Source organism: Triturus cristatus, chromosome 3_1 (assembly GCF_964204655.1).
Source record: "Triturus cristatus chromosome 3_1, aTriCri1.1, whole genome shotgun sequence".
Classification (NCBI taxonomy): domain Eukaryota; kingdom Metazoa; phylum Chordata; class Amphibia; order Caudata; family Salamandridae; genus Triturus; species Triturus cristatus.
The window spans coordinates 728620837-728640892 of NC_140583.1; the positions used below are offsets into that span (position 1 = coordinate 728620837).

The window sequence follows — 20056 nt, forward strand, 5'->3', positions numbered from 1 at the left end:
AACATCATTCTGGAAGAGCATTTCCCCAGGAAAAAGCTTAAGATCAGAAGTACACCCTCGGCCCCCTGGTTCAATGAGGAGCTGAGAGGGCTGCGTTTAGCCCGCCGGCAGTCTGAGAGAAGGTGGCGTAGGGCCTACCAAGAATCCGACAAAATAGCCTTAAAATCAATTCAAGCTCAATATAAACAGGCAATTAAGGAGGCCAAGGCACAATTCTACGCAAGCTCCATCCTACAGGCATCCAATAGCTCCAAGGCTCTCTTCAGTATTGTCAGAGATCATGGCAACCCTGGCTGCCTGGCCAACAGAATCCAGCCATCGCAGAACCTGTGTAATGAGGTCGCCTCCTTCTTTACTGACAAGGTCACTAAAATCGTAGGCGGACTTGACTGCAGTTTAATGGATATGATGCCCATCAGTGAGGCCGTTAGGACAGACACCTCTCTGATCTGCTTTCCACCCCCTACAGAGGAGGCCTTTGGTATTATAGCTCAGCAAATTTCATCTGGCTCGCCTCTCGACCCCCTTCCTCATAAAATCTGGAAGGAGTCTGGCTGTAGTCTATTTCCTGACCTCTGGCATATTTGTTACCAATCCTTGAATGAGGGAACAGTACCAGACTGTTGGAAACGGGCGATAGTCACCCCCTTGTTGAAAAAGCCTTCTCTGGACCCTAAGCTACCCGGTAATTTCCGTCCCATTTCTCTACTGCCTTTTCCAATCAAAATTCTGGAAAAGGTGGTTAGTAAATCCCTGTCTAACTATCTGGAAGCAAATCAACTGCTGGACAGTGACCAGTTTGGTTTTCGACCGGGACATGGAACGGAAACTGCCTTGACAACGGTAATGGACGAACTTCGTATGCGAGCCGACAAAGGAAAGTCTTCAGTACTAGTGCTGTTAGACATGTAGGCCGCGTTCGACACGGTCAGCCATGCTGTACTGTTGTCAAGACTGACAGAACTAGGGGTCAAGGGAAGCGCCCTGGAATGGATGTGCTCCTATTTAGAGGGCCGGCAGCAGGTAGTCATGATGACTCCCTTCACCTCCCCCTGGTCCCCGGTCCGCTATGGTGTACCTCAGGGCTCGGCAATCAGCCCGATCCTTTTTAATGTATACCTAAGTCCACTGATCCCCATTGTAAAATCTTTCGGGATCAAAGTGGTTAACTATGCGGACGACATTCAATTGTTGTTTTCCCTTGAAGGTGAAGATTCGGTACCCATAAGTTCCTTTCAGGAATGCATGGGGCTGGTCATAGACTGGCTGAAGACCAATTCCCTGCAGCTGAACGCCGAGAAAGAAAACAAGTTACTTACCTGTAACTTTGGTTCCCCAGTATTGGTAACTTTCATAGATTCTCATGCTTTGTATCATTCCCCGTCGTCGGAATGGGAGCCTCGGTAAATAAAAAATATATATCATAACCATAGAAACAAAAGAGAAAATAGGCCTAGGCCTCATCTCATTTTGTAGTATATCACCCTCTTTGTGTAAAAGAGCCCAAACTTTTGCCAGGACCAATCAGCTCAGCCTCACCCCTTGGAACCTTCCTGAGAGAGCTCAGAGCCTCAGATTTTCGTAACCGTTGTGCAAACAGCCACTTCCTCAGTAAACCGGCAGAGCTTTCCCAGGGGAGGTGGGTGGGCGCATGAGAATCTATGAAAGTTACCAATACTGGGGAACCAAAGTTACAGGTAAGTAACTTGTTTTCTTACCCCAGTATTGGAACTTTCATAGATTCTCATGCTTTGTATCAGAATAGTTAGCAGTACATACTAAAGCACATTTTGGTAGACACTTGGCCTTACATAACCATCTCAGTTACAGGAACAACCAGTACATGGTAATCAAGAAAAAAAACCAATCATTACTGAACCAAATGTGCTTACCAGGATGGAGGGATTGTCGGGAAAGCTCACCTCTCAATGAAAAAGATTCCTGAGGACTGCTTGACCAACAGCCGCGTCATCTCGTCCCACCGACTCCAGGCAGTAGTGCTTCATGAAGGTGTGTACACTGCTCCACGTCGCTGCTCTGCAAATGTCTTTGATAGCAACTCCAGCAAAAAGAGCTACTGAAGATGCCATCGCTCGTGTAGAATGAGCACGGACCCTTCTGTCCAAAGGTTTGCCCGCAGCCTGATGACAGAATTGAATTGCACTGGAGATCCAGCGGGAAATGCCACTCTTAGCGAGAGGCAACCCCTTCCATGGTGCACTGTAGGAAATAAATAACTGTGTAGACTTCCTGAAAGATCGTGCGCGCTCAAGATAGAATTTCAGACATCCCTGGACATCCAAAGAATGCAATGTTCGTTCCGCCTGGGTAGAAGGACGTGGAAAAAAGGAATTCAAAATCAAGGGTTCATTCAGATGAAAATCCGAAGGCACCTTCGGGATGAATTTTTGGTTGGTTCTCAAAATTAGCACATCCTTTTTGAACTGCAGAAAAGGCTCCACTATGGACAGAGCCTGGAGTTCACTAACCCTCCTAGCCGATGTCAACGCTAAGAGGAGGGCTAGCTTCCAAGAGAGGAACTTCAAGTCCGCCCTGTGGATCGGCTCAAAGGGAGCTTTCATGAGCTGAGCCAGTACTAGATTGAGCTGCCAGATCGGTGGAGGTGCTCGGACCGGAGGATACATCCGAAACAACCCCTTAATGAACTGTTTTACAATCCTTGCAGACCATAGAGATGGCCCCGATGTCTTCCTTCGAAAACGGGAGATGGCAGCCAAATGTACTTTGACCGAAGAGTGCGCCAAACCTGACTTAGCCAGTGACAGAATGTAAGGCAAAACCTGATGTGGCCGGGATTTATAAGGATGGAGTTTATTCCTCTGGCACCACAGACAAAATCTCTTCCATTTTGCTATGCAAGTCTTATTAGTGCTTGGCGCCCGCGCCTGAGACAAAACATCCCTGCAGAGATTCAGATGACGGAATTCTCGGTGTTCAGGAGCCACGCCGTCAAGTGAAGTGACTTCGGATCCGGATGGAGCACCTGTCCCTGATCCCGCGATAACAGAGATGGAATCAGCGGCAAGCGAATTGGGCGATCCTGGGAGAGCAGCAGGAGTTCCGTGAACCAGAACTGCCGGGCCCAAGCTGGAGCAATGAGAATCATCTTGCATGGTTCCGCCCTGACCTTCCTGAGAACTCGAGGAATGAGAGGAATGGGAGGAAAAGCGTAGCAAAATGCGCCGCACCAAGCAATCGAAAGGGCATTCCCCAGCGATCCTCGATGGGGAACCTTGCTTGCGTAGAACCGACATTTGGCGTTCTCCGGAGACGCAAAGAGGTCTATGGTCGGAGTACCCCATCTCTCGAACACTTCCTCCAGTGTGGCCTGATCCAATTCCCACTCGTGAGTCACTTTCCTCTGACGACTCAGAGCATCCGCCGTGATGTTGAGACACCCTGCTAGGTGCTCGGCCTGTAGAGTGATGTTGTGAGAGATCGCAAAATCCCAGATCGACTGAGCCTCTTTGGACAGAGTTCGTGATCTTGTTCCCCCTTGCTTGTTGATATAGTGCATAGCTGTCATGTTGTCTGTCCGGACCAGCACTGCACGATTCTGAAGTCTGGGAAGGAACGCCAGCAAGGCTAAGCGGATAGCCATCAGCTCTAAGAGGTTGATGTGGTTTAGGCTTTGCGCTGGACTCCAGTGACCGCTGATTTGAAGCTCCTGGAGTACCGCTCCCCAGCCTTCTAAGGAGGCATCTGTGGTCACCACCATAGGAGAAGGAGGGATCCTGAATGTTAACCCCACTGCGATGTTCTTCTTTATCAGCCACCACTCGCAGGCCTTGCGTATCCCTGGTGTTATCCACACCTTGTCGTTGAACGACCCTTCTGCCTGGCGCCATTGTTTGTCTAACTCCTCCTGCAGAGGACGCATATGAAGCCTGCAATGCGGTATTAAAGGTATGCAGGATGATATCGATCCGAGTAAGGACTTGTACCTGCGAACCGACACCTTTTTGCTCTGCAGCACTTGACGAGCGGAGGTGATCAGCTTGCGTTGACGCTCCTCCGAAGGACGAGCGGTGCACAGTGTCGTGTCCAGAATAGCTCCAAGGAATTTTTGGGACCTGAAAGGTATCAGCACCGACTTGGATCTGTTGAGCTGAAGACCCAAGTGGGCGAACAAGTGAATGCAAGTTGATACTGCTTGAGAAGCTGCCTTGAGTGACGGAGCTTTGACGAGCCAGTCGTCCAAGTATGGGAAAACCTCCAAGGATTGCTTCCTGAGGAACGCCGCGACTGGTGCCAGCATCTTTGTGAATATCCGAGGTGCAGACCGAAGGCCAAATGGCAGCACCCTGAACTGGAAATGGCTCTTGCCTACTGTGAAGCGTAGATATTGCCTGTGAGCTGGGTGGATTTGAACGTGGAAGTACGCATCCTCTAAATCCAGGGACGCCAAAAAATCGCCCGGATTCAGTAGGTGTAGAATATCCTGGAGAGTGACCATCCTGAAGGAGAGCTTGATGAGATAGGTTTTGAGCTCTCTTAGGTCTAGTATAGGACGCCACGTATCTTCCGTCTTCCGAACCAGGAAGAACCTGGAATAGAAACCCTTGCCTCTTTGTGAAAAAGGTACTGGTTCTATCGCCCCCTTGATGAATAGTTGGTGGGCTTCGAAATGTAACAGTCGAAGATGCTTTGAGGGACGGGCGTCCGGAGCTCTTGTTGGAGGAAAATCTTGGAATTCCAACGTATGGCCACTCTGAACAATATTCAAAACCCACCGGTCCGATGTTATAAAGACCCAGCTGTCCAGACAATAGGAGATCCTGCCCCCAACCGGTGTTCTTGGTGGGGGAGGAACAGTAGTCAGAGCCAGGAGGCCGCTATTGCCTCTTGGCATTGTCTCGTCCCTGACGGTTCTGACGTCCTCTCTGGGACTGACGAGAGAAAGACGCCGATTGCCCTTGGCGTTGGTTTGAATACTGGTTCTTATAAGACTGTCCTGACTGGGTGGAATACTGACGTTCGTTTCCTCGATAAGTAGAAAACCCTCGGCCACGTGCTCCTTTAAATGGAACCTTGCGATAATTTAAGGATCCTAAGGACCTTGCCGTGTCCGTCTTTATGCTCTGCAGAGCCTCATCCACATGCTTACCAAAAAGCATCTCTCCGTCAAAAGGAAGGTCCAGGATCTTATTTTGGACCTCCTGACGGAAACAGGTTGCTTTTAACCATCCCTGACGGCGCAAGACCGCTGACCCTGCCAAGGCCCTGAAAGCGGTAGAGGCTATGTCCATAGCACAGTCGATGATCTCCGAGGAACATCTCTCTCCTTCCATAAGGACTTGTTAGGCCTCCTCTTGATTAGAGTCTGTTAAGAGGTCCAAAAACGGTTCCATGTCGCACCACAACTGGCGGTCATACCTGCCTAGAATGGCTAATGAATTTGCTGCCCGAACCAACAAACTGGCCATGGTGGAAAATCTCTTCCCCACATTGTCCAACCACCTGCCATCCTTATCCGGAGGTGTAGTCAAAGGCGTTGAAGGATTCTTGGACTTGCTCTGTGCGGCTTGAGATATCACAGAGTCCGGCATTGGTTGACCAAGGAGACATGCAGGACTGCCCTCAGGGGCCTTGTATTTCTTCTCCAGCCGGGGGAAGAACCGGGATGACCGTTGCCGGGTTCTGCATAACCTTGATCCCCTCATTCCATACATGTTCAATGATAGGAATTGATCGGATGGACTTTCTGTACTGCGCTTTGAAATCGTACAGGAAACAGTCCGACTGCTCTACTGAGAGAGGCAGCCCAAATCTCATGGATGCACGCTCCATAAGATTATGGAACCCTCCAATATCTGCCGGCGGCGACACGTTCGTGCCCCGCCCTGCATCATCCGGATCTTGCATTCCCGTATCATCCAGATCCACATCCGGATCCCCTGGATCAGTAAGTGGGACCACGTGCCCCTCATCGTCACCATCCGTATCCAAATCCTGTGCATCGTCATCAGCAGGTTCCGTAAATGAAGTTTGAGGAACCACTACTGGCACCACTACTGGTGAAGGACGTGGGATATTCTCAGGAGGAGGGGGCAAATCCACTAGCGGCCCTCGTGGGACCCCAGAAGTAGATGGACGCAGTGGTTGAACTTCAGGGCGTGACGGAAATCGCGCTCTGTAATCCTGCAACATCATCTGCAAGTCCGTAACCAGAGCAACTGGTAGAGCTATCAAGTCCTGTCGCAAAGTCTGAGGACAAAACTGTTGCTGAACATATTGTTGATCCTCTTGGTCAGCTTGCTCATAGTACTCTTCCGTATCAGTGTCCTACTGCTTTACGTGCAGTTCCGAGGGACTGTAGGCGTCACCAAACTGCTCATCCACCTCCTCATCTTCCGATTCATCCAGCAGCATGGATGGTGGTAAAGGCGTCACTTGTCTAGGAGATGTCATCTTCGGTGTAATCTTCAACTTCTGTATCGTAAATGCAGAAATTTTACTCGTCGACGATCTCGACGACGGTCCCGTCGTCGGAGCCGTCGTCGAAGGGACCACCAGCGTCGACGAAAGAGACGACGAACCCGTCGACGGCACGGTAATCTTCGTCGACGGAGTAATCGTCGTCGACAATACGGCCGTCGACGATGCCTGAATCATCGTTGTCGAAGGTAGGGTCGTCGACAAAGCCTTTTTCTTCATCGACGGAACACTCGTCGACGGAGCTTTCTTCATCGTCGACGGGACAACCGTCGACGGTCTCGTCGACGAGGTCGTCGTCAGCAGCATCGACGACGACGTCGCCGTCTTCGTCGTCGAAACCGCCGTCGACGAGATCTTCATGGAAACTGTCGTCGACGACGAGAATAACGCTGTCGTCGACGAAACAGGAGTAGATATCGTCGACGGTCCCGTCGACGAAATCAAAGAAACTGTCTTTGGAGTGGTAATCGTCGTCGACGTACCTGCTTGAATCATCGTCGACGGACGCTGCTTCTTCACAGGAACCACCTGTGAAGTCCCTGCAGAGTGTTTCTTCGCAGGCTTATCCTTTTGGGACGGAGGAGAAGATATTGAAACCTCCTTTTTATCCCTAGAGGCTGTGTCCACACCAGCAGCCTGTCCCTGCCTCTCCTTTACACTTTTGTGAGGAGATTTCTTGGGACCAACCTCCTCAGACCTCTCAGAGATCCCATGAGGGGCTTTGACAGGGGGTTCTTCAGACATGGAGGGAGATGACCTACCCCTCTTCCTTGATCTTCTGGAGGAAGTGCCAGAAATTAAATCTTCCTCATCTGACGAGACTACCTCCTTTCTGGTCTTTAGTTTCTGCAACCATGTCAGCAGACGACCCTCTCTGTCTCGCAAAGTCTTGGTTGAAAGAGTGCGACAAATCTTGCAGTCTGTGGCCTTGTGCTTCCTGGTATAAGCAGTAAATACAACTGTCATGCTTATCTTCCACGAAAAGCCTCTTCTTTCCACAAGAAGCACATGGCCTGAATAAGGCTTTCTTCTCCTTCTCAGACATACTGTCACTATAGATGTCAAAAGTAACTTCTGAAAGAACAATGAGAAAAAACTGAGCAGAGCTCAGTGGAGACTCCCTAGCACAATGTGCGGTAGAAAAATCTGAGGCTCTGAGCTCTCTCAGGAAGGTTCCAAGGGGTGAGGCTGAGCTGATTGGTCCTGGCAAAAGTTTGGGCTCTTTTACACAAAGAGGGTGATATACTACAAAATTAGATGAGGCCTAGGCCTATTTTCTCTTTTGTTTCTATGGTTATGATATATATTTTTTATTTACCGAGGCTCCCATTCCGACGACGGGGAATGATACAAAGCGTGAGAATCTATGAAAGTTCCAATACTGGGGTAAACGGAGCTGCTGCTATGTCATGCTGCCAGAATACCTAACCCTCTTCTGGGTGAGTTCAGGCTCCGACCAGAGGATATCCCTATAGAAGCTGCTAAAACGGTCCGCAATCTGGGGGTCATGGTAGATGAGAACCTCCAGATGCAAACTCAGGCCAACAAAACCATCAGCACCTGTCTCTCCTTGCTGAGAGCCCTCCGCCAAATTCTCCCACTCTTACCTAGCGAGGCGAGGCCTTTAGTGGTCCAGAGTGTAATCCTGAGTAGACTGGATTATTGTAACTCCTTGTATTTGGGTGCTCCCCAATACATTGTGCAGGGGTTACAACGAATCCAGTCTATGGCACCCAAATTGGCACTGAATCAACAGCGCGATTCCTCTGTGCAACAGGCACTGAGGGATCTGCATTGGCTGCCTGTAAAAGACAGAATTAATTTTAAATCCCTGGTCCTGGTCTATAAGGCCCTACACAATACTGGGCCGCTTCCTCTGCGAGAGCGCTTCTCATGGTATGAACCTAAAAGACCTCTTCGATCATCCAGTCAAGGCCTAGCCTCCATCGCTAAAATCAAATTAGCTAGGATGGGAGGCAGGGCTTTTAGCACGGCAGCCGCACGTCTCTGGAACAAGATCCCCCAGGACTTGAGGCTGGCCGGATCCTTGATGGGGTTTAGAAGAGGCCTCAAGACTTGGTTATTCGCCTTGAACAGACAGCAACCCCTTGTTTAGCTGAACTGACTACTCAATACGCTCCTACCACCTTTGTCTCTGAGCGCCAGGATACCCGTTGGGGGATAGTTGCGCTATATAAATGCACTATACAATACAATACAATCCTACCTATGGAATTTTCGAACTCTGTCCCTCCAAAAAAATAACAGTTACTACCACTTTCAAAGGGATTTATAAACCGTGAGTAATGGGTCCTGCCTATGGTTTGTATGGTTTGGAAACAAGTGCTGGTGCCCCAGGGGAGAAATCGGTTGCATGTGTGGGTCCTATGAAAAGCTGTTAAAGTACCAGATGGCGCACCACAATGTGAAACAACATGGATGAACACCTCATCTCCCAGAGTTAATCGGGCAAGAGGCCGTACTTGCTTCTGCCTAGTTGCGGAAGGGAGCAGAAGAGCGAAAGGTCCCAGATGGAAAGTTAAAGAATAGCACAGACATAGTTCCTGCAGGAAAGTCCTCTGAAAAACCAGAAGGCACTGTGCAGAAATAGGTCTCATTCTAGAACAACAGAAACGGTCAGCATAAGAAAATGCATGGGCAGGAAAATATGGGGGGGGACGGGGGGGGACACACCATGAATCCATGGCAAGTAATCAGAGACAGAGTATTTTGTGGTGTCTTGGCCCTTGTCCTGTGTAAGTGGAGAGATCTCACTTTACATCTCACCCCTTTTAGTAAGGCCTGTTGTGCAACATGAGGCATCGCTTCCAATTACTCTGCTCTAAGCTTGGGAGTATAGCTCAATGACGGCAGCGATTATCAAATCACCAGCAAGGCGCCATCTCTGATAGTATCAGGAACATCACTGCCAGCGGTACTGGATGAAATTCACCAACCCTACTACCGTACCCGGATTCTTGTTCCCAGGCACCCCAAATTAGATTTCTTCTTTCATGAACCTGATCTGAATACAGTAGATTCCAATCATGTGGTCTGCGTTCGTTTAGTGCTGGCAGCATCTATTTGTCATAACTGTTGTTTTTTCATAGTACTCTTACAGTAGAGCTGGGAACTGAGGGCCAGATGTATGACGCTTGCATTTAGCGAGTCACAAATCGCGTAGAATTGCGACTCGCATAAATGCAATGTACAACATCGTCTCAAACACTGTTTTCGATTCCCAATGGGGTCACAAATTGCATGCCTCATCAATATTCATGAGGCAAGCGCAATTTGCAACACCCTCAGGAATGGCCAGCACTCACAGGGATGGTGGCCTGCTGGTGTCAGCAGACCACCAGGTCTGTGACTGCTTTTTCAATAAAGCGGTTTTGTTTTTTTAAATGCAGGACGTTTTTCTTCAAGGAAAACAGGCTGCATTTCAATAAGAAAAATGAAATATTTCACTTTCATTATTTACGCACACCCTCACAAAGGGGAAGTGGTCCCCTTCCTGTTTACTTGAAGTAGGTGGTAAACTGCGAGTGTTTTACAACCGCAAATGTGGTTGCAAAACAGCAGTACATGGCATGGTAACTCGCTATTAGGAAGGAACACCCCTTCCTAATTGAGAGAGTCGCACATGCAATTTTGCGAGAGAGTGACTTGCAAAATAGCATATGTACATGCCTGGAACGTTTTTTGCGGTCGCAAATGGGCCGATCTCCCATTTGCGGCCTCAAAAAAAGGGTTGTACATCTGGCCCTGAAACTTTCTGAAAGCGGTTTTCGGGAATCCGATCCAAGGAAACCTCTCTGCCACACCTAGGATGGCACAGGGCGTTCCTACTTCCATACAAGCTGTGGCAGGTGGATACTTTAATAAAGAAACACTGACCTCGTGCTCCTAGTAGAGTTGCAAAAGCAGTGAGGCAGGACTTCTGAGGTGATGGAAGGAAGAAGATGATTATTACCTTCCTGGAATGATGCCATGGGACTGAAAGGACAACTGAAAGTCATGGGTTAACAGAACTGCCACACTGACTCCTGGAGACTCTCCTCTGTCATCCTCAATAGAATGGTACGGTAGTAACAATGAGATGGAAATGAGGCTGCAGAGACCCTGCCTCTACTTCCAATGCAGATCATCAGCATCTGTGAGAAAAGCAGTGATTCTCCAGCAGTGAGTCTACAGCACCGTGAGCAGCCATGTACATCTTTTGCTTCCTTGGATGAACAGCATGATGTGGAGAACCTTTATTGACAGTGCTGGGGGAAATTGGCCAATCAGCATCTGGATTCTCAAGTTTTGTCAGTTCACGATAGGCCTTAAAGTGAGCTACACTACTACAGAAGCAGTACCTGATTCTAAGGGTACAATATCTCCTCAACATTTGATTGGTCAATCTCTTTAGTGATAACCCAGCCTAAGAAATAAGGATTCACACAATTTCAAAACTACTTTGTCCACTTTTCTTAGGAAGGAAACCTTTTTTCATCAGCCTTCTATGTGGATCACTTTATGATGAATGAATGAATGAGATTTTGTAAAACACGCAAATACCTAATTATGGAAGTTCTGGTACTTAGCCCAAGCCAGGAAGAAAAGAAAACAGGGCAAAGACTAAACAAATGTCAAATTAGGAATAGATTAAGTTTAAGGACCTTTCGCAAGAGCAGGAAATTACAGAGCATTCTTATGGAATTGGGTCCAAGGTAGGAGAAAAAGTGGCATGCAAACCTGGTCAAGTGGATCTTAGGAAGAGTCAAAAGGTAAAGAGAGGTGCATCGCAGTAAGTGGATAGACTTGTAGCATTGGATTCTGTTCTATAGATAGCGAGGGCTGAGATCATGGACGGCCCAATAACAAAGAGTGCTTTCAACAGGGATTGTTTAGTAATGAGAAACCAGTGTAAATTTGTTAAGTGATGCAAGATGGATGCATGCCGAGGGTTACTGAGAAGAAGATAAGCAGCAACATTATGCAAAAGTTGAAGTTGGCCAATCAGACAGTGAAGAATACCAAGAAAACAGAGTTCCCATAGTCAAGGTGGGAGAGAACTACTGCCTGGATTCTGGTTTTCTTTTACACTACGGGGAGACGGGGTAAGATTTTTCTCAGACTGTGAACATAACAGAAGCACGTCGCAGAGACGTGAGCGATGTTGATTGGCAAGGAGAATGGTGAATTAAATAGAACACCCAAATTGCGCACTGGAGGCGAGGGGGTAGGGCCAAGATCATCAGAAGACCAGATGGAAGGAAAGCGACTGAGCAACAAGGCTTCAGTTTTGTTCGCGTTTCATTTCAAACTATGTGTATTCATCCACTTGGCTACATTGGATAAAGTGACGCTCGTGACTCACCCAGTTGGTGAAGGTACAGATTTTCTTTTACACCAAAGTACCCCATGAAAAAAAGAGTGCATAGGTTTTTCCAAGTTAAAGCTGTAATTCTTAAGATCTGCTAACAAAATGTAGGTTTGCCTTACATTCAGGGACTGGGCTTTTTCTACACGTGTTTCATTTGCATGTATATGACTGAGCATACTAGAAACAGTTTTAAAAGTATTTAATTTGGAAATGTTTTCAAAAGTCTTTTGCTTATTTCACTTCACTCAAGAACAACCAGCTTCGCTGTAATCGGGCATCGAAGCACACCTTGGAGGCCCTCAGCTTAAAGGGTGGAAACCTAACGATGAAGCATGTCACCAACTAGGTTGGTGAGTGAGGGTTCTTTAAAAAAACTCTGAAGGTTCACCCCTGTATTGCTGTAAGTTAGAGACTCCATAGGAACTTTTGTTAGGTAAACAAGGTACTCGCTTTTGTTGTTTGGTATATATAGTCAAGGGAAGACGGGGGCGTTTTCTTTTTCTCTCTCTTTTTCCGGTTTATGAGGTTGTCTTTTTAGGACACAACTTTTTTCGGTTTGCTTGATGGGAAATGGTTTGTAATGTGCCTCTGGCCAACTCTTTGTGAGCACACAGAGAGAGATGGGGCATCCTATTGTGTTTTCAGTCAATTATATGTGTATTATTTACACTAGATTTATTTATTCACAGAGAGGTAGAAGCCAACAGGGGCTTCTAAAATTACAACGCATGGATTTCTTCAACGCAATGTCATTGTACCTGGGATTTACAAAATGTAATAAAATGCATTTTCTTTAAAAAATGCTTTTTCTTAAAATAAAATAATAATACGTATTTTAGTACATTTATAAATGTTGTTGGAAACTTTGTTCATCAAGTGTCATCTTTAAAACCAAATCTGAAATAAACAGAGGATTGTATAAGAGAGCGGCCCAGCTCTCCTAGTTTCTGTAAGCCATCTCGAATACCCAAAAGAATACAGTTGAGCTTAGACACATTGCTATGTCTTGAGCACTTCCTTCTATGTGGTGAACTGAATTTTGGCAAGATTGCTATCAGCTTTACTGCTGCAGTATATCATTCACTCTGGATTTCCAGGCGCACTTGCACTGAATTTACCTAGAACATCTCGATATACCTTAATGTATTTGTCTGTGCACCCTTGTTAACTACCGATTACAAAGTGTTGGGAAAGCTCACTGGGTTGTTAATTTTTCTGTCAAGAAAATCTGACCAAGTTAGTATGTGCATAATAACATTTGAATTTGTACGGTCCTTTTGACATTAGTATTATATTTTGGGGAAACTCAGACTTCAAGTGAAAATCAACTGACAACAGGTAGTAGGAATGGAGCTGTAATTTGCAATTACTTTAACTAAAACTCACCATTACAGAAGAAGGAAATAACACCAAGTGGTAAACTGACTCAAATCCGTCATAAAAATTCCCATTAGAAACTAACACACTGCCCAAAATGATGGAATTTACCACCTAAAAGAACATCAGCTCTGAACTGATTTTAATATGGATAAAAGCCATAATCAGCTTCCTAAGCATGAAGCCTTGGTGGTCATTCAACACAGTAACAATGCAGAGGTTTAGCCCTGCAGGGACCTTGTTCATTACAACAGTAATGTAAATTAGCCTTATGGCGGGCTAGAATATGGAAGATCCACTCCTACCTGCATCTTTACTATTCGTGTCTCCTCTGTGGCACCAGCAGGAAACTTGACACGGATGCTGGGGTCCACCGTGGAGAAGAGCAGGGTCCCATCCCGCGGGACCGGGCACTGGTCCGCCACAAGCCGAGAGATGACCAGGAACCATGAGAAGTGGACCACGCTACATTTTGCCAGGTGCTGTGCTCAATCAGTGCACATGGGTAAAGGAAGAAAAAGAGGAAACAGTCCCCAAAGTTAGATACCAAAAATGAATCAAGATCTATCTGTAGCCTATGGTCAGCTTAAAACAATTACTTCTCTTTAACAATGGGTTTGCTGCGTGGTACATGAGAGTTATAGATTTGCACGCATTGGATTAGTGGCATAGCTGTAAATGTTGTAGCGGGTGCAGTGACAACAGGGCCCAGGCTCTTTGGGGCCCTATTCAACCCAATAAATGCTGCCATTTGCCACCCAACCGACAGGTGGTGGAAGATTTTCACTGCTTGCATTATGGCTCATGGCACCCTTGCTATGCCAATCCTTTGCATACAATTGCAATCTTAGTACAGGGATCCAAAATAGTTTAACAACTTTTGAACAAAGAAAGAGTCAGCGCCCCTCAAAAAGGGGACAGGATCCCTAGAACTACCTGTGGCTCAGCTATAGTCAAGCCAAAATTACTTTATTTGGTATATGCATAGCCATAAAATATACATAAAATGACAAACAGCAGTAAAAAGGAAGACCAATAAATAAAATATCTAAAAGTACATAAAATTCAGTAAATCAGATAGCAACAACCTCCACCACAAAAGCCGCCCAGGTCAAGAAAACAAAAAACAACGGTCGGGCGGGCAGCCAATAGCTCCTTTGCGAAAGGCTAATATGTCTGCTCAACCCTCCACCATTCTCCTTGAACTCACAGCAGCTTTTAAGATGGCACAAGAAGAAAAGGGTAGAATTGAGCACCTTTGCACTTTCTAGAACCTAAGAGTTTTAAAATCTGTTTTATAAATGCTTTAAAATATATTCTGAAAAAGGTACAAAAGAACATAAAATGCACCAGGGACTGTTCAGAGTGACATCACAGGTAGAAACTATGCCTGATGAGACACTCCCAGGTTGTCTGTCCCCATGAAACTCAGGAGCCGCACCACAGAGCTAACCCTTAAATTGAAAAGGATAGATCCTTCCCACCCTGACAAAGGCAAAGCAACATACAAAAGATCAGTCGAAAATTCATGAAAATCACAATACGATTTTACAGCCTTCTTATTCATCTCACTTGCAAGTCTCTGTGAGTGACAAAGATCTACAAACAGCGATTTAATGTTCATCTTATCTGATTTCCTAATTGTGTGCGGCAAGGTCAATAGATTCAGAGCACCATACATTTTGTGTACATAGGCTAACCAGCGGATGGAACATCTATTATCCAAGTGCAAGCAATCCATAATGATTTCCCTATTTATATTTTTCTCATGGTTAACCAATTACTAATCCATAATAAAAGTTTTGCCAGGTCACCAATATACATAAGCCTAAGTTTCATGTGCAAGATAAAATGGGAGTATGTGGGGGGTAAGTGCATGAGCCGCCTACAGATGCGGTTCTCTTCAATCTGTAGAGCATCAATGTTGCCATAGCCCCAAACCTCAGCCCCATAAAGTGCCACAGAGACACACTGAGCAAGGTAAACGTTGAGGATTGGGAAGATGGTACCCCTTCCATCCCCCTGAGGTATTGCTCCAGAAGCTCTGCTAAGCTTTAAGCATGAATTTCTGATGTGTGTGTGTGTGTGCGCGCCATGTGTCTACACTATTGAAAGAAACCCCTAAGTAGTTAAAGTCATTTACACTACATAAAAGATTCCCCTTAACCATTATCTAAACCAGGAGTTTTTTTGCCAGGTCTACAAGCCATTATGTGCGATTTGTAATTAGTGACCAGATTAAATTCGCTCATAAAAGATACAAAGGATTCTACCAATAATCGCAAAGCCCCCGGGGTCCCTACCATACAGCCGCGTCATCTGCATAGAGCAGTGCCGGCAGAAAGCTGTGCTTAATTTTGGGGATATAAAGCACAAAAAGCAGTGAGGCCAAAATACAACCTTGCCCCCCCCCTAAAACCCCTCCCCGTGAGAGTGGAAAAGAATCTGACAAATCACCAGCCTTGCCAAACTGAACCCTGGCGGCCAGATTCTCGTGAAGGAAATGTAAAAAGTCAGCTATGTATTTTAATGGTCCTGACAAGCGGCATACAAAGATCAGGTCATCCATAACTTCCCATCTTTAATTCAAGGGAAAGTTGAGTAGGTCGCAGAAAAGTCTGTAACAGACATCCAGCTGCAAAATCACTTACATTCTAGCTATTGTTTGCAGAAAGATTGTCTTATAGATTTGCACAGAGTAAATGTTGGGCAGTAGATGCAATATGTAGAATGCTGGGGAGTTGTCTTCATGTGTGCAATGTGGAATGTATGCAAAGGCTTGAAGAGACACTTGCTCTGAGGATGCAGCAGCACCCAGTTGTTTCCGCTTTCGATTGCACACTTTGGAACTTTCTAACACTGGTGGCAAGCAGGAGTTGGGAAGCAACGCGCTGAAGGAACATCGAGGCTCATTGCCGTTGTAGTAAACATCAGATGGATGATTTTTGCTTCATCACTCTTGTGCAATGTCAGCAAAATGCGCTGTGTGACATCTATCGTTTGGTGAAGCTCAAACTTTTGCAGGAGCATTTGTAGTCTGAAATGTTGTCAATTGTCCTATGATGCGAAATGCTTAGTATGACAATTGAGCACAGGTGCCAATGACAATCCAATAGATGTCTATTGCATGTGTCACCCATGTGAGTTGACCCTTAGCGCTGTGGTGACAGATGTTAAGTGATGCAGTTATGTTTGATTAGGGTTCCAGATAACGCAAGTCGTGCTGCATGGTTTATCGACACAGTGCGCCTAGTAAGATAGTTGGCTGGTTCCAGAGCAAACTTTATTTAAAGCGGTGTCTGTTCTCTCGTATTGAAGAATGGTCTTGGGACCCTGCACAGTAGGAGTACAATACCCTTTGATTAACTTTGATTTCTGTTTCGAGGACTAGGTAGCCTAAAACATTAAATGCCACTCCGGCACCATTTCCATTCCTGGTTTTTCATCGGGTACGTCATATCAAGCGCACCTTTGAAGTACAGTGCCTACTTTATTTATAATAATTGTTTGGGCTTTGGACGTTAGGGTCTTTGTTTGGAGTTTTCTGCTTAAAACCACATTGATCTTGTAGTAGTATATTGTTTTCTACCATATCGAACATTCAACAACAGCATAAATGTTACAACAAGCCAAGATAACCTAGCATTGGATGGGGTGTGTGGACAGATCTTTTTAAACTTAGAAGAGTACTTGAGAGTGTACAGTGTGAACCTCAAAAATATATTTACTTCATCGAAAATTAATTTATGGGCAGAAAGCCTTATGGAATTCTTACCACTCTCATTGACACTCCTAGGCTTTTGGATGTTTCAAATGTGCAGTTAAACAGACACAGGAAGAAAATACTGTCCTGGATTGATACAAACCTTACTATTCCAGCCAAGAGGACGGAGAAAGCATACATGAGAATAATGCAGTGAGAACATGTCATATATTACAACCGCCACATGTAATCAACCTGATAAAACAGAAGACATAACCTGAGTACCAAACTGAACGCTGCTGGATACCTCTCCTCCACCGTACAGCGAGAGACAGCAAATATGTGAGAGATGCGCCAGAAGCAGCCATACTCTTTCTAAACGACTATCTGGTACTTTTTCAGGTGGATCACCATCGGACAGCTTGTTGGCCATACAAAACATTGATCTAACTCAGCACCTCAAGTCTGCTGTGTCCTTACTGGAAGGAAACGTTGCATAGGCACACACTGGCTGCTCATTCCAAATTCATGACTACTATCCTGCATACAGCAAGACAGTACAGCTGAACTTCTTGTAGAGATGGAGGCTCCTACAAGAAAAAGGTCAACACAAACAAATCCCTAGGATGTAGGAAGAGGCAATCCTGATCATGTCTAAGAGATATCCTCAGTTAGTGTGCTTACACACCAAGAAACACAGCTCCCTGGTTTTCTAATATGCAAAATAAGTCTCAGGTTGTACTTCTTTTATTTGACAGGGAGAGTATCTGCACTTCTCAGCACTGCTATAATAAATTTAATTGGAGAGTACCAGCCATCCTCAGGAGGAAAAAGGTACTCTGAATAGTGAGTACCCGCACTTCTACATTTCCATTTAAACAACTGTGTACATGTATCCACTGTGACAGCCTCTGGCATATGCTGAGGGCCTATGCCATATTGCAGCAGGCAGTTCTCCTCATCAAGAGCTTCTATGATAGTATTACCTGCTAAGTGGCAAATAGTGAGAATAGCTTCTAAGTTAAGATCGACAGAGAGTGTTCAACCCAGTCATCAACTAGGTGATGCGACACACAACAGAAGGCCAAGCAGGAGGCATCTGATGAACCTTATTCTCTACAGTGGAGAACCTCAACTATGTGAATGCCAGCCTTGTTCTCTCACACACCCCAGCATATGCAGTACAAGACGCCTTGTCTCAACTTTTCTGCACAGCAAGTGGACATGAAGATTAAAATGAAAAACATCAGAAGTCATCTCAACTTCCCAAAGCCGTCACCAATTACGGTGGATGGAGAAAACATAGCGATGACTAAAGAGTTCACCTACCACCTACGCAACACAATCAGACATGATGGACCACATTTCCCAGTATAAAAATTACACTTATAGAGATGTGATTTTTAATGGTGCATAGAAACATTTCTCTGAATATATCTAATATTTTTACAACTGGAAATATATTGATTGTAGAAAAATATTTAGAATAGTAAAACAAAAGTTGGCCTCTGAAAGTGAAGGCAGGTTCTGCAAAAACATACACTACTTGTGCGCTGTGAAAGATACTGACCAGCCTCACTGCACTTTCAGAGGTTCCAGACTATTAAGAAAACATCCGAATTTGGCCACAGTCCAAGCCTAATTTTTTCAAAATGCTTCAGTGGCCAGGCCCAACCAACTGTGTAATATCAACCCTTTTTGAGGCCTGTTCCTGTTCTGATCCCACATTACAGCCATAGGAGTAAAGGTGATGGACAGCATGGATGAAGAGTAAAGACATCTGAATATCCACTATGCCCAGGATGTTGGATTCTCAGAAACTGCTCTTATGAAAGGTTATGCGAAGGCACAGGTTTGCTTCATTTTTCCTTAGCAAATAGATAAAGGCATAAACTTCTACCTTGTGCTTTCCCTTCCGCTCTTGCTTGGTCTCCAGTTCGCTCCAGTTCTTGCCATTCCGGGTCCGGACCACAACCTCTCGCTTTCGAAGAGAACGAGAAGGCACATAAGGCATACAGATCTGAACCTCCTGGTGACGAGGAGAAAATTACTAAGGGTAGTCAATTAGAGTCCGTCTTTCCATCCACTTAGCAAAAGTAGAGCAATCGGACAGAAAACAAGTATGATCATAATACCATCTTTCCAGACCACGAAAAGGTCTTCAAATTAATGACTAACATTATAACCATTCAGGATATGTGGAAGGCATTGAGGAAGTTATCAATAGGCAGTATTATTTCTAAATAGATCAGCATAAATGGAAAAGACAAAGTAAACTGATTTTGTGTAGGAGAGGCAAAAAAGTCAAAACTTGCAGAGGTATTACATGGATCACAGAAGAGACTGTCCAATCCTTATGTATGCAAATTATGACATAAATAATATACTAGACATTCATGAGACTAGGATCCTTAAACACTGGGAACGGCTCTATCTTTCATTTTATGTTACTACAGACAGGAACCCAACAAATGCAAATTAGTATTAGCTGCAGCCCAAAGTGAAGTCTAGTCGAAATCCTACATTACATCCATTCTGCATGAGTATATAGGCATCTACATTCACAGATAAGTGAGGTGCTACTTGAGGATTTAGGTACAGTGAGCTCAGGACCTGTGGGTAGGTACAACTCTCCCCCGCCCCCAAGAAGGGTGACAGGGGAAAAGTGATGAATACAAATACTTGAGCCAATATATTTTAGACACAGGAAAACCTCTGTGTAGATTTCCATTCCTTATTTAGCTCCTCTGAGCCATCATAGTTAGGGACTAACCATATGCAAGCAGTCTTGGTCTGAGATTAAAAAACCTGCTAGGCCACATCTTATCTGTGGCAGCTTGAGTTATTGGACAAAGCGAACTCGGGACCTAGGTCTTACTGTACCCACTCCCATTTGGGAGCTCAGAAAAAGGATGGACAAGCATGGCCCAATGTTTCTTGACCACTGGTTTCCCTTTGCAGTGGGGATATAGTTTTGCAAGCTACGCTAGACTTCTCTTTTGCATTTGGCAATACGAGGCTATATACACAAGTCTTTAAAAAATCTTATTTGAGGGGAAAACAAATCGGGCTGGTATTGGGGGCAGCACACCAAAACATCTTATCGCATTGGGGGACACAAGTGAAGCCAACATACTTAGGATGGC

The 20056-nt window shown here is 45.4% G+C and overlaps 1 protein-coding gene across 4 annotated transcripts in view; it reads right to left on the bottom strand.

Annotated features, from left to right (window-relative positions):
- The window catches only part of PIDD1 (p53-induced death domain protein 1), a 332716-nt gene that overhangs the window by 80303 nt on the left and 232357 nt on the right, over positions 1-20056 (bottom strand). For all 4 annotated transcript variants that reach the window (XM_085644874.1, XM_085644875.1, XM_085644876.1 and 1 more), the window contains 2 exons: positions 18811-18939; positions 13513-13689 (listed from right to left, as the gene is read on the bottom strand). In XM_085644874.1, the coding sequence (XP_085501000.1) occupies positions 13513-13689; positions 18811-18939 (306 nt within the window). The remainder of the gene's footprint in view (positions 1-13512; positions 13690-18810; positions 18940-20056) is intronic.